The following is a 15,496-nucleotide window of genomic DNA, read 5'->3' as shown; positions in this document are numbered from 1 at the left end:
ATTGTTTTAAGTGTTCACAGTTTAGCAGCTAAACTTTAGCTGTGGTCACGATTCACTTGCATAAGTGTTTTTGTATTTTATGACATTATTATAAGAACAGTTTGGAGCACTGTATTATTGTTATGTAAAGGTGCTTTGTCAATGGTAGCGCTCGCTAACTTGCTCAAGGACTCCTCTCTGTGCCAATCACAACAGGCTTGGCCAGCTGACCAATCAGAGTAGAGTAGGCTTATGGAAGGGAGGGGTTTGCTCCGAACTAGCTTGGAACGAATCGTTTCAAAATCATTGGCAAATGACTCTAATATTAAATGTATATTCTGAGAAAATTACAATGTTTTCTGACCTTAGATGCATTTAAACCTGTTGTAAGGGACTCCAACACAATATTAGGACACTTTAAAATACCACATGACCTGCTTTTTAAATTTATATTTAAAACCTTATTGTATCTGATTATTAATTTCGCAACGAAATTTGAATGTGCAAAGATTTTAATGTTTTTTAAATTTGTGATATTACCATGTTATTACGACACCAGTTTTGTTAAATAAATGATAGTCTTGACACATTATTAATGTTTTTTTCTATTCTAAAACTTTACATTTTGGGGATTTTTTTTCTGAAACACTATTTTAAGTTGCCCTTGAGGTAGTTGCTTGTACACTGAACAAAATTTCACCTGTGAGGTGGATGGATTATCTCGGCAAAGGAGAAGTGCTCACTAACGCAGATTTAGACAGATTTGTAAACAATATTTGAGAGAAATAGGCCTTTTGTGTACATAGAAAAAGTCTTAAATCTTTGAGTTCAGCTCATGAAAAATGGGGGCAAAAACAAAAGTGTTGCGTTTATAATTTTGTTCAGTGTAATGCATAACTCAATTTTATTATTATAGCAAGTACATATAATGTGTAACAAAGACACTTTTCTGCTGACGCACCCCTTCTGATTCAAAACTGACCCAAATGCAACAGGAGGGTTAAGCAGCAACATTGTTGTTGGCGCCGATAGCCTCGTGGCAGTGTGCTGACATATAGAGTCCCGAGTTCGAGTCCTGGCTTGTGAACCTTTCCCGATCCCGCCCCCCTCTCTCTTTCCCACTTCGCTTCCTGTTAATGAAATGTCCTATCCAAATAAATGTTAAACATGCCAAAAAATTAATCTTTAAACAGCAACATTGTTCAAAATAAAATGTCAGGCATTCTGTTCTAATGCTGGGATCCTTCAAACGGGTGTGCAGAGCAGTAGGTGCTACACACAGCAGTGTTTCCCCTAGGTTTACGGTTTATTAATCAAAAAGCATGTCTAATTAATTAAAATCATGAAACATAAGCAATTTAACATCAATTTATTAAAAGTTTAACAAATATTACGTGTTTAGGGCCCTATGAGTACATTCTACTCAACAGTAGTAATATGTGAGTAATAGCCAATGCCCTCAAGTTAAACCGAACTTTTATTTTGACGGGTTGCCGTGAATACCTTTACATTTCTGTGTGTGTATGACATGATGATAGTTTTACTGAAATGAAACGGTCAAATGCTGATGAAGTGACTCTCAGAGCAGTTCTGGAGATGTTGTTCATGTATTTATGTCTTCATTAGTGAGACGGCAGAGGTTAATATCACCGGAAGCATCACAGGCGTTTTAGTACGAGTACTACACAAAACCGCGCGTCTGCGCCATTCATTAACACAGAGACACGCAGAATTCATATTTAAATATGAATCGTTTTGCGGCTTAATATTTACAAATACTAGTGGGAGTGGGCTCACTTGTGTGTGTGTGTGTGTGTGTGTGTGAGCTCGCTCATCGGGCAGAACTCCGCTGTGTGTGATGCAGAGAGCGCGACCATAACGTAGAGACTGAAGTGACATGCAGTCGTGTAAATATGATAAATAACATAAGGCTATTTAGTTTGCTTAATAAAAGAAGAAGGTATAGACATGTTCTATAGGAAAGGTAACTTTAAATGACTTCTGTTGTGATCTGGCGCTATAGAAAAAATATAATTAAATAAAATTAACTTGACCTTCAAGGGGGGCGGGGGGTGCCGTTGGGGGGGCGGGCCGCCCCCCTAAAATAATGGCAGGGGAACACTGCACAGACAAGAACAGCACAAAGTCTGGCAAGTTTCCAAAGTTTTACTAACTCACCTCTCCATATAGCAAGAGATGAGGGGTGAGCAGAGGTTACTGGACGGTTTGGCCAGGCCCAAAGTGAAGACTGTCTCCTGGAGGCATCGAATAGTGTTGGCATCTCCTTTCATCGCAGCTGTGTTCATTGTGAGGGTGAGCAAACCGATTGCGCTGTCCCTTAACTGCACATCCTTCTCCTTCATCTCCTTCAGCATGTCTATCGCCTCTGTATGACATCACCAGAGATTGAGAAAAAGAGAGAAAAATAGATTAGCCAAAATATCAGTGATGGCCTAGCAGTGGTCATACATTTTGACCAGTTATCCAACAATGACTCACAACTTAAAAACGAGTCAACTCGATTATGTAGATATATTTTTTTTGGAATGGGCTGACAACTATAAAATAATGAAATTTGACAAATTAATGCTTGAATCCTCTACATGCAACTAGTTACATGGTACGCAACACATGTATATAGTGGTTACTTGGTACTCAGGGCTCAGTTTCATAAATCGCAAGTGCAAACAAAGGTTTAACCGTCTTGTTGACTGTTCCACAGACTTGTGGAGATTTTTTTGTATATCTGTTGCCTTAGCCGTTCCCTGATGGGCTGGTGCCAGATGAGAGAGTGCGAGAGAGGGGAAGAGGTGATAAAAGCCCCCTTAGATAATTTCATGTGGGGAAAACAAACCGCTATTAAAACAACATTTTACACCCAGCGGGGATGCAAATGCTGTCGTATAATGCCAATTCGCCGCTAATTACTACTTGCATTTCTAAACGAGACTACAATTACGGAGGCCCCCACAATAGTAGGCTTTTTTTTTCATGGTTCCCTGCGAAAGCATGCTGGGAAATTATAGGTGTGCGGCGAGTGCCCGGCGTGAACTCGGTGGGCTCTGGTCGTGGATACGCCGCAGCTTTGCTACCGTAATGGAGGTTTTTTACTGGGCGATGCTCCCATCTGGCAGAGGGGAGAGGGTCCACCTCCACAGCTGCTCTGTCACCAAGCCAGATAATTAAGATGTGTTTACGCGCTGTTTAGAGGCTAGCTAATAGGCTGATACCGATAGGGCCTGTTTGCACTGGCGATACTAATCATCTAGAACCGAGAGAGAGCGACACAGAGAGAGAGAATGAGGGTACCATCATCACAGCTGTGTACATATGGGAGTCAGCACTGGCCACAGGCAGTCAGGCAAACTCCCAAACTCACATGACTCACAGCAGTACTGCTGTTCATCTCCATTTATTCATAGTACTTCGATAAAGTAGATAAAGTGCTAGATTTCATGCCATTAGCCAAACTGCAAAAATGTACCATTTCTTGAACACTTGCCATTGGTTGATAAGCAATCCCACCCAAAACTTTATTGGTTGAGCAATTGTTGCTGTGTCAGTAAACTTAAAAAGCAATGTTTTGATAACACAACAGTATTTATACTTTCCCTGGAAAGTATGAATTATATCAGTTTAATCCGAACATTAAGTTTTTGTTTGTATAAATGGTCAACATAGTTAAGAACTTTCCCAAGAAAATATGGGTACACAAATGCCACTAAAATATTACTTAAGTGAAAAGCAGTTAATAAAATCTCATATAACAAATATTAATAAAATTAATATGCAGCATATTATTTTTTATTATTAAATATTTTATAAAATGTAATACTTTAAAGGGTTAGTTTACCCAAAAATGAAAATTCTGTCATTAATTACTCACCCTCATGTCGCTCCAAACCTGTAAGACCTTCGCTCATCTTCGTAACACAAATTAAGATATTTTTGATAAAATCTGAGAGCTCTCTGACCCTCCCATAGACAGCAATACAAGAACGTAATCAATGTAATCAGTGTTGTTTACGTTCAGTAGACAGCATACGCATGCTGAACATAAACAACGCTGATTACGTTGAGTGGATGCTCTCCAAAATGGCGGAAGACGTTAACTTGGGGAGAAGAATTGTTGAATAAATTATGTTATTATTGTTTTCTTTGCGCACAAAAAGTATTCTCGTAGCTTCGTAAAATTACGGTTGAACCACTGATGTCACATGGACAATTTTACCAATGTCCTTGCTATGTTTCTGGACCTGGGAACATTGCAGCAGTATTGCTGTCTATTGGAGGGTCAGAGAGCTCTCAGATTTTAAAGGGGTCATATGATGCAATTTCAAGTTTTCCTTTCTCTTTGGAGTGTTACAAGCTGATTGTGCATAGATAAGACCCCTGAAGTTGCAAAGTCTCAAAACCAGAGATATTCTTTATCAAAGTTAAGACTCTGCCACGCCCCCCTAAAACGGCTCGTTCTAACACGCCCCCACATATCTACCTCACTATGTGGAAATATTTGCATAATGCCGCCCAAATGTTCACTCAAAGAAAGAAGGCGTGGTTTCAGTAACGCAGTTAGTGTAGATGCAGCCATGTCAGGGAGACTCTGTGTGTTTCTAGGCGAATGCAAAAGCACTTTATTTGGCCTTCCAGAAGTAGATGGGACCTACAATAATGTACAGTATTTGAAAAATAATGTGTTTTTTGAACATTAAAGCATGTCAACATATTCTGTTACACCAAATACACAAAATAATGATCTTTGAAAAAGCATCATATGACCCCTTTAACAAAAATATCTTAATTTGTGTTCCAAAGATGAACGAAGGTCTTACGGGTTTGAAACGACATGAGGGTGAGTAATTAATGACAGAATTTTCATTTTTGGGTGAACTAACCCTTTAATATGCAGAACATATTTTAAATTTAAAAAAAGTATTAAAAACACACTAATCAATTTTGAATTTGAAATATATCATTTCTATCCCATTAGCATCATCAAACAGTTGCAATTATATTGACTAATTCATACAAATTTCTTAAACACTTGCCACTGTAAGATGTTTTTTTTTTTTTTTTTTTTTAAATTAATACTTTTATTTAGCAGGGATGCATTAAATTGATCAAAAGTGATGGTAAAGACATTGATATTATTATAAAATGTTTCTATTTCAAATAAATGTTTTCCTACATTAATCAAAAGACTTCCTATTAATCATTACACAACATTAAGCAGCACAACTTTTTTCAACACTGCTAATAAGAAGAAATCTTTCTTAAGCACCAAATCATCATATTAAAATGATTTCTGAAGAATCCTGTGTCACTGAAGACTGGAGAAACTTCAGCTTTGCATTACAGGAATAACTTATTTTACAAGCATTTATTTTAAGTTGTAATATTACTATATTTTTGATCTATTAAATGCAGTCTTGGCAACAAATCCCACGAACCCACAGAGACTGTACAGACGGAAATGAACCTATAAAATGCCCACTTACAGTTGCATCTTAAACTGTGAATTTGAGTAGAAAAAATCCCTCACCTTTACCCAACGAGTATTCCTACAGTGTTTTGACAATAACTAGGACCTCAAGTATGGAGAGTAACGGTATGCATATGGAAATATTCAATGCAGGCCGACCTACAGCAACACAGTTCACTTCAGTCTCCACACACACGCGCACATACACTCAAACAGAGACAGCCAGCTTGTTTTAGCCCACAAATTCCAATCTGTCACTTCATCACCCTGCAATTTTTGTCCTGTTGTTATGCAAATCCAGCGCAGCGCACCGTACTGTCAGGAAAAGTGATGAGCCAAAAGGAACAGTGAAGCAGGGAACAGGAGGTTCAGCAGGGTCATGCTGAGTTTTTAAGAGGCTGCTTTTGTATGATAAAGCTCTGTTCACTTATCTACTCAGTCACGCTGTTATTCGGGCACAGATCTCATCCTTTACTGCTTTTTTAATTTTTGAGGATTGTTTTATCAAGATCCCAGCAGTCAGCCCATTTAAATAGAGGCTTGTCATTTAAGAAGCGCTCTTGTCTAAAAAGTGCCACATGTTAGGTGTTAACAGCTGGATATGAATTGAAGCAATGGAGGTTAAATGGATCGCCGGAGGGCGTCGTGACAGCGATACCCACGAGGGGATTAGAACTAACAACCTCTTGATTCTTGGGCTGTCGCTCTAGGCACTCAACCATGTACTTTTCTTACAGCCCAGGGCTGTGCAAGCATTGTTGTACAGAGCCCACTGATTTAGTACAACATTTCAGCCATATAAAAGGAGGTTATGAGCTTGATGAAAGTCAGAAAGGGACACATTTGCTTTTATTCTACTTAAGTACTTAAAAAAACTCTTTCTTGGATCTCCTATTCATTTTCTCTATAAAGAAATGAATCCTTATATTCAAAATAAAATTTCCAAGACAGACCTACCATAAACACACATACAGTCAGTCATAAGTAAGGCTCATTAATACTATTACCAAAAAAAAAAAAAAAAGAAACACTGAATTTCTGGAGAAACAATTACCTATAATCCTGAAGCAAGATCCACTCCAAAGGAGTGACAGTCCACTTCCAGAATCGAAGCATGTGAACAAATTTATCTGTTAGAAACTAGATCTATTAAACTATTAAAATTTAGATTTATTTGAACTAAAATACATAAATAAACTTATTGAATTAATAAGACATTACATCTAATTTTAATCTATGGTTTAGAAGCAAAGGAAGCAAAGTTTCCTTACTTTAGCAAAGGAAAACCAGTCTCTTCTTGGCTTATATCGAAATTCTCCGACATTTTTCTTTACAAATCCTCGTTTTGTGCTTCTAATTCATGACCAGCATTTTGTTTTGTTCTCTCTCCGCTGCGCCCATAACGGCTTCTGCCTACAACAGTTAGCGGAAGTGAGAGAAAAGTGTTTATAATGTTTTAAATATGGATATTTTTCTTACAAAAACGCATTGATTCACTACAGGAGGCCTTTATTCACACCCCCCCCGCAGAGCCGTGTGAGACACATTTTATTATGGACGGATGCGCTTTTTTGACTACTTTTGGACTGTTGAAAAAAAACACCCGCCTACTGCCATTCTAATGCTTGGAAGAGCCAGGACCATTTTTAATATAATGACGATTGGATTATTCTGAAAGAAGAAAGTCATATTGTTTGTTGGTTGTTTGTTTTACACCTAGGATGCTTTGAGGGCGAATAAAATATGGGCTAATTTTCATTTTTGGGTGAACTAACCCTTTAAGTATCATAGCTCAATATGTCAGTGTACAAGCACTAGGCCACAAGGTGTGTAAACTTCTGCACAATACTAGGACTTCCTGTTGAGCGTGTCCTGAGGTAATAGATGAGGTTTGAGAAGACAAAAGTCCCAAATGAAGCCCCTCAGACCACTCTCTGGTCATAAGGAGCACGGTTCACACATCGCTGGACCACAAACAGCAACCAAGCTGAACTTCAGCCATATGAGAAAGCTCTGTGACGGCAGACAGCTCAAATTCTTCTCTTCTGACAGAACCACTAATCACACCCAATCAGCTGCTGGTGGTAAATGGGCCCGAATGGACGGCTAGCAGCGAAGCATCCCGGCCCACTGTCTGATACCACACACACTGAGGTAAACAAATATCACACAGCCCATTAGTCCTCGAGCTCATTCCACGGCCGTATCAAATGTAAGGAAACAAGAGAAAAAAAACTGAGGAAGGAAGGAACAAGAGGCGAGGAAAGGGTTTCAAACAAAAACAAGGCCATTAAAAGCCAGGCCAGCCAGTGCGCTAAGGTGCCACGAGTCATGATCTTCAAGCGGATCGGGATGTGGCGGAGATGCGGGCAGGCTGGGGCACTGAGGTGTGTTAATGTGAATGACAAGCTCCAAGCGCACACCGGCGGGCTAATGGCCACCGGCTCGCTCTGATGGACACACATATACATACACATACACTTCCCTCATCACACACTTTCGCCTGAATTCACATGCAAATGTGCGTATGTGTGTGAAATACTCAAGCACTTTCCCCGACATGATATGCCATTAGTATCAGGACGGATTTCAGTAATTCTGTTAAAGTGCAGCCGGTCCTGTAATTTTCCCTCGCTTGGTGACAGGATGAGTCCGAGCGAGAGGGAGGGGGCAGCCAAAGAGTGACACGCATCGTGAAAAGAGAGACGGAGCGTGTATTTTCACCATCACAGTGTGCACAAAGCAAAGAGGAAACACTTTTATTGTAATTGCGTCTTCCATGAGCATGGAGAAATCCACCGTGGAATTCAGATAATGGCTGATTAATGTCCCCATGCGGATAGACAGGTGTCTCGGACCTCACTCTTGCACGTAGACGCACTCTCACGGTTGCTCACGTTGAACGCCGCCTTTAAGAAACTAATTAAGCAAGTGGCAAGCTTTTGATAGCGCCGTAATAAGTAATACAAAATGCTCATTGGTACCTTGATGTCCTAAGTGGTTTAAAAAGTGAGGCAAGGCACACCTAATGTGACAGCCCACATTATTTGTGACAAACTAAACTAAATTATTTCATTAATCCAGGATGGTGAAAATAAGAGGGCGTCTGTAATTATTTCAACAGGGCCTGACGCTATCACACGGGCACGGGTGTGTAGTTTGACCACTAACCTTCCAGCTTGCCGTGTTTGGATAGCACTCGGACCAAGGCCACATACTTCTGAGCATCCAGCGCTGCCTCAGAGTCCCTGCGAGCCCTGAAACGCCAAAGAGGAGTAAACCACAGGTTGACAAATTAATTTTTAAGTCACATTCTTTGTGCTGCGAATGTTTCAAATTCAAAGGGATACTTCACTTGAGAATTAAAGGGTTAGTTCACCCAAAAATGAAAATAAGGTTGCATTTTACTCACCCCCGAGGCATCCTAGGTGTATATGACTTTCTTCTTTCAGACGAATCCAGTCAGAGTTATATTAAAAATATAAGGTATTTGATCTTTCAAGCCGTTTAATGCCACTCAGCGGGTGTTGCATGCTTCAGTCCAAAAGAACTTAAATAAAAATCGCCCATCCATAAAAAAAAAATTGTCTCACACGGCTCCGGGGGATGAACAAAGGCCTTCTGTAGCGAATCGATGCGTTTTTGTAAGAAAAATATCCATATTCAAAACGTAATAATCACTTAAATGTAGCTTGCGCCAACAGTTGTATACAGAAGCAGTTCCGGGAGCATGACGTATGAGGTCAGCGTTGCGCATGCGCCGGTGAGTCTAGTGAAAACCAACGTTTGCTAACAGGAGCAAAGGAAGCAAAGTTTCCTTACTTTAGCAAAGGAAAACCAGTCTCTTCTTTGCTTATATCGAAATCCTCTGACATGCTTCTTTACAAATCCTCGTTTTGTACTTCTAATTCTTGACCGTTGTTTTGTTTTGATCTCTCTGCTGCGTTTCCGCGTGCGTCACTTCTGAGCGGCGCATGCGCAAAGCCGACCACATACGTTATTCCCCTGGAACTGCTTCTGTTTACAACAGTGAGCGCAAGCTAGATTAAAGTGATTATTACGTTTTGAATATGGATATTTTTCTTACAAAAACGCATCGATTCGTAGCGTAGAAGGCCTTTGTTCACCCCCCGGAGACACTTTTTATGGATGGGCGATTTTTATTTCACTTCTTTTGGACTGAAGCAATGCAACACCCGCTGAGTGGCATTAAACAGCTTGAAAGAGCAAAGACAATTTTTTATATTACTCCGACTGCATTCATCTGAAAGAAGGATGCCTCGGGGGTGAGTAAAACGCAGCCTAATTTTAATTTTTGGGTGAACTAACCCTTTAAGCTGTCATTATTTTCTCACCCCCTCATGTTCCTTCTGAATTGATTTCATTCAAAAAATTTCATTTTTTTTACAAATATCCAAGGCCACTTTTTCACTTCTCTCTCATCAGAGAAGAGATGTTGCTATCAGAAGATGTGGAACTTAGTCGTATGGACTACTTTTATGTTGCTTTTGCATCTTTAATGAAGCTTGAATGCTCCATCTCTATTCATTGTAAAAAAGCAACCAGAATGTTCTTCAAAAATGTCCTTGCGTTACATGGAATGTTCTTACAATTGTGGAATGAGTGACTAATGACATTTTAATTACTTGGTGAACTGTTCCTTTAACTGTTCACAAAGCAAAACAAGGATGTTTGTATGATGGTGATAATGTGTACGTCTAACTTACAATTCCATCTTTAGCTTGAGGGCTTCCTCGGCATTGTCATGGCGGCAGCACAAGTTGATGAGCGTGGCATATGCGGCAGGAGTCATATCCGTTTCATACTGAGTTTTAAGCTCCAGAGCTCGCTCCAGTCTCTAATGAGAGATATAACGTTACAGAAAAAATCAACTGCAAACATGTATACACAAATACTGACGAATGGTGACTAGTGGGAGAAAAAAAAAAAAAAAATTTTTTTTAAAACCTGTTACACTTGTTATTACTTGCACTACTGTCTGTACATCCAGAATACTGAATGATCCATTTGCACTGGAATATTTTCTATGCACTTTTTTAAATGTGTACAGCTTTGTACAGCTTAATGTATCGCTTACATATTCATTTGTAAATGATGTTCATATGTTCATACTTTTCTGCTTATAGTGTACATAAACTTATTACATAATCCATCTGTATAGTATGTTCATAGTACACCTATCTGTATATCATGCTAATAGTATTTAAAAATCTGTAAATTATGTCCATAGTACTGCCTTATCTGTATATTTATTGTACATTTGTAACATATTGGAGACACTGTATATCCTGTACTTACTGCTTATTGCAGTTCTGGTTAGATGCTAACTGCATTTCGTTGCCTTGTACCTTACATGTGCAATGACAATAAAATTGAATCTAATCTAATCTAATCTAATCTAGTGACAGACCAATATCCACCATATTTTATAATGTGGAACCAAGCTATTTTCTGTGAATGTGCGGGACTTCATTAGCTACTAATTTCGTTGCCTTGTACCTTACATGTGCAATGACAATAAAGTTGAATCTAATCTAATCTAATCTAATCTAGTGACAAACCAATATCCACCATATTTTATAATGTGGAACCAAGCTATTTTCTGTGAATGTGCGGGACTTCATTAGCTACTATAGGTAATAATCTAGCAGAATAAAATTGACTGAAACAGTCAATTGACTGAAAATTGACAGTCTCCCAAACTGGAGACTGAAGTCTTGCACATTCAAGTTAACAATGTCCGAACCCACCCGATGCGTTCAAAATAAGGTGCACAATTGGTTCAATCAAATCAGTTGACCCCTATAAATGTCTATAAAAATAGTAATCGGTGTCCAGAACACTAAATATACTGATTGGTATTTATGAGAATAATAGACCTCACCTCCTCGGAACACAGGACAGTGATTACTTTTTTGAGGGTGGAACTGGCTGGCTTGCCCTCAGCTTTCAGCTCTGCCAGGGTCTTCTCCAGGAAAGAAAGTTTCCCCTCCAAACCCGAACAAAAACATGAGTTCATCTGACTGACACAGCTCAGCTCATGGAGAGCACTTTTGGTTAAAAAAATATATACATACAAATACTTACTCCAAGCAGTGTTGCATCAGTCTCAAACCCATTGTCCTTTTTATCCACAAGAGCAAGGACATCCTGAAAGAAAAAAATATGACCTGCTCTAATTAACTGTACTATTACAGATCTGGGAAAAAAATGATAAAAAACAGATTTATAAAGTTTTTGAAGAAAATATTTATTGGTTTTGCCATGCAAAAATCTCTGTGATGCCAGGGTGTTGCTATGCAATTAATTAATTAGCTAATGCTAATTAATGCCCAATGTGTTTTTTGGCCATTTTATTGTCTGCCAGATAAAAAATAAAGCATTTTCACTTAGAAAAGTACTAGCACACCTCTAATGTTGAATTTTGGTATAATTCTTGGCTGAAAGCTGTGGAAATGGTGTCAGATTCAAATCTCCAAGTACAGAAAATTATACTTGTCTTTGCAAACAACACTATTTATAAAATACCTTGACAAGTTCTGGAACTTGGTAGGACTCCAGAATGTTCCTGATTCCTCTGAAGATGTTCAGCGAGATGCTGATATTCTTAAAGAAGAGAAATTATTAACATTGAGTAACTACTGATCTAACAAAGTAACAAATGATCTTTAGTTTTGCTTCAGTGCTTCTGTATACATGTTATTCTGTTCACTAATGTATTTTGAATAAGGTTGCGTTTAATAGCAAATAATCAAAACTGTAGATGCAGAATTAAACATTTCTTGTTCTTTGTATTAAGTAGCTTTTATTTTGTAAAGCTAAAAGCTCTGCGTACTAGCTTAGCATACTGCCATTTGATCAAAAATACAGTAATTGTGAAATATTATTACAATTTAAGTGTTTTCTAATTTAATATATTTTATAATGTAATTTATTCCTGTGTTGGAATTTTCAGCAGCCATTACTCCTGTCTTCACGGTCACATGATCCTTCAGAAATCTTTCTAAAATGCTTGTTTTTTTTCTAAAATATTTTTGTGAACTGTGATATATTTTTTCTCTGGATTCAAAAAGAACAGCATTTATGTAAAACAAAAATCTATTATAACAAGTTTTTACTGTCACTCACATTTAATGCATACGTGCTGAAACGACTTATTGATCCCACATTTTGAACGAGTGTAGTGCACATATGTTTTTATCTGATCATAAGGCATTGTGAATGGCTATGTGCTGGGGTCCTAGACGATTTAACAGGCATACCGAGCGGTTCACGACACTATGCTTAAGTGTTTGCCAACGTACCATGTTCTTAAGCAGGCCGAAGTACTCCCTAATCTGCTCTTCTTTGGAGTGCACCTCGGTCTCGTTCAGGGAATCAATCAGGTTGTAAAGGAAGTAGGCCACATTTTCTGCAAAAAGGAGAGAAGAACCAATTTGACACTTTCTGCTTTCTATAAATACATTAATAGAGTCATATGAATACACAAAGGGAGCTTCTGTAGGACCAGAACAATAAAAATACTGCAATCCAGCAAATAAGCTCTTAAACCGTTTGTGTGTGTTATGCTGACACAAGCAGGTTGCTGCAGACTTGACTGAAGTCTGTTTTAACAAGTGGCTGGCAGCTGACAGCCTCACGCACACATTTGCGTTGTGCATGGCGATGGGATGAGACAGAGAGACCGTCTCCATCGCTCCCACCTGCTCGGACACCAGAGCGGAGGCCAGCTCCAGTGCAGCAAGAAGACAAACACTCGCAGAAGCTCTGTTAACTCAGCGCAGAGTCAGCAAGCAGACAGCACTCACATAAACATGCACACGGCTACTATTCAGACTGCATCAGACACACACACGACACACTTAATGCAAAGTACGGCTGTCAGGATACACTCCATCACTGCCAGTGGCCTAACAGACCTCAGTGCACACACACGCGATACTGTCAGTGAAACCAGCTCAGAGGACATATAGGCATTGAGATTTACTAGTGCAATGTTTTCTAACCATCACAAGAGCTGATATTATACTGGCTATCAGCTAAGATCGTCAGGGACATTATGAAAATAAAACAAGAGAATAAATAAAAGGAAAAAAGTGATAAAGCAGCATAAAAAAAGAATTTAGTATGGCATGCTACAGTTTATTAAAACCTATTTTTAACAAAATTTTTATGACATTAACTGAAAGACTGAAATATTGTACTTTGAATGAATTCGTCATACTGCAGGAGCATTTAAATCAACTGAAAAGTTGAAAAATTCCCCCTTTTCCACCAATTATCATTTTAAATAAATGTTAAATACAGAAATACGAACAGGCAAACACGTAATGTTAAAGAGTGTTAAATAAACAACTTACCTGAAGTTTCAGGGTCAGCACTATTGAACCGAGGGTCTTTATAGAGAAGCTCTGTAATCTGTAACAGCAGATGAAGAGGTCACTTTAACAAAAGTTCTTTCATTAGTTTTTTTACCATCTTTCTTAAAATCACTTGGTTTCATGCTTACCTTTGCCATAAGCTCCACATTGTGAAACCTGTAGGGGGCAGTAGAGGATCAGAGATGACTCTCATACAGACACGGACAAAAACATTTCTACTGCAACTTTCAAACAAAATACTTTGGCTGATCATCTGTCAGAGAGTGATTTCAAGATCAAGTACATATTTGGTGTGACTGGGCTTCATTTGACATATCAGAACATATGACAGGGTCCTCTCACTTTTTGACCAATGAATCCCTGTGATTTCTTTCCAAGATTTTTCCAGTCACCCATGATAACTGTATAAGGATTTTTTTTTAAATAATTAAAAAGAGACTGCAAACAAAAGGTGAATAAAATACTTTATAGCAGTGAATAATGAGAAAATAATATATATAATAATAATAATATATTTAAAACATGTTATGACGCTCACCATGGCTGCATTTACACTGAACAAAATTATAAACGCGACACTTTTGTTTTTGCCCCCATTTTTCATGAGCTTAACTCAAAGATCTAAGACTTTCATCGTAACCGACTTGAGTGGGCAAATGCTCACATTCGATGGCGTCTGGCACTTTGGAGAGGTGTTCTCTTCACGGATGAATCCCGGTTTTCACTGTACAGGGCAGATGGCAGACAGCGTGTATGGCGTCGTGTGGGTGAGCGGTTTGCTGACGTCAACATTGTGGATCAGGTGGCCCATGGTGGCGGTGTCCTGTGCAATAATCATGCTGTCTAATCAGCATCTTGATATGCCACACCTGTGAGGTGGATGGATTATCTCGGCAAAGGAGAAGTGCTCACTAACACAGATTTAGACAGATTTGTGAACAATATTTGAGAGAAATAGGCCTTTTGTGTACATAGAAAAAGTCTTAGATCTTTGAGTTCAGCTCATGAAAATTGGGGGCAAAAACAAAATTGTTGCATTTATAATTTAATCGAAAATTTTTAATGCTTTGAAACTATATGAATTGTGAAAAGTGCTATATAAATAAATGTGAACTGAAATGAACAATGTATTTTATTCCTGTGATGACAAAGCTGAGTTTTCAGCATCATTACGCCAGTCTTCAGTGTTACATGATCCTTTAGAAATCCTTCTAATATGCTGATTTGGTGAATAAGAAACATTTCTTATTATTATCAATGTTAATAACAGTACTGCTGCCAATTTCCAAAACTGGAATACATTTTCTACAGGATCCTTTGATGTATAGAAAGTTCAAAAGAACAACATTTATTTGAAATATAAATATTTTGTAACATTATAAAACTCTTTACTGTCACTTTTGATCAATTTAATACATCCTTGCTAAATAAAAATAAACATTTCTTTAAAAAAAAACTTTAGTGTAGATTACTATATATTGTATGATTATAGGTTTTGAGTAATAGTAATATAGTCATAATATAATTTCATTAATATATTTATAGTATATATATATATATAAAAAAAAGCTTTCTAGAGCCTCAGTGGTCACACATATACACAAATGCACATTCACACACAGTCCGACAACAC

The 15,496-nt window shown here is 38.2% G+C and overlaps 1 protein-coding gene across 1 annotated transcript in view; it reads right to left on the bottom strand.

Moving 5' to 3' along the window:
* Positions 1-15,496, bottom strand: part of lrpprc (leucine-rich pentatricopeptide repeat containing) — a 48,440-nt gene that overhangs the window by 20,870 nt on the left and 12,074 nt on the right. Inside the window, exons 15-23 of the mRNA XM_016275838.1 lie at positions 13,992-14,019; positions 13,843-13,900; positions 12,787-12,893; positions 12,011-12,088; positions 11,570-11,632; positions 11,367-11,480; positions 10,189-10,319; positions 8,633-8,718; positions 2,158-2,365 (exon numbers count right to left, since the gene is read on the bottom strand). Of these exons, the coding sequence (XP_016131324.1) occupies positions 2,158-2,365; positions 8,633-8,718; positions 10,189-10,319; positions 11,367-11,480; positions 11,570-11,632; positions 12,011-12,088; positions 12,787-12,893; positions 13,843-13,900; positions 13,992-14,019 (873 nt within the window). The remainder of the gene's footprint in view (positions 1-2,157; positions 2,366-8,632; positions 8,719-10,188; positions 10,320-11,366; positions 11,481-11,569; positions 11,633-12,010; positions 12,089-12,786; positions 12,894-13,842; positions 13,901-13,991; positions 14,020-15,496) is intronic.

This window comes from Sinocyclocheilus grahami, unplaced genomic scaffold (genome assembly GCF_001515645.1).
Source record: "Sinocyclocheilus grahami isolate Dianchi unplaced genomic scaffold, SAMN03320097.WGS_v1.1 scaffold96.1, whole genome shotgun sequence".
NCBI lineage: Eukaryota > Metazoa > Chordata > Actinopteri > Cypriniformes > Cyprinidae > Sinocyclocheilus > Sinocyclocheilus grahami.
This window is presented reverse-complemented; position numbering and strand designations above follow the sequence as displayed.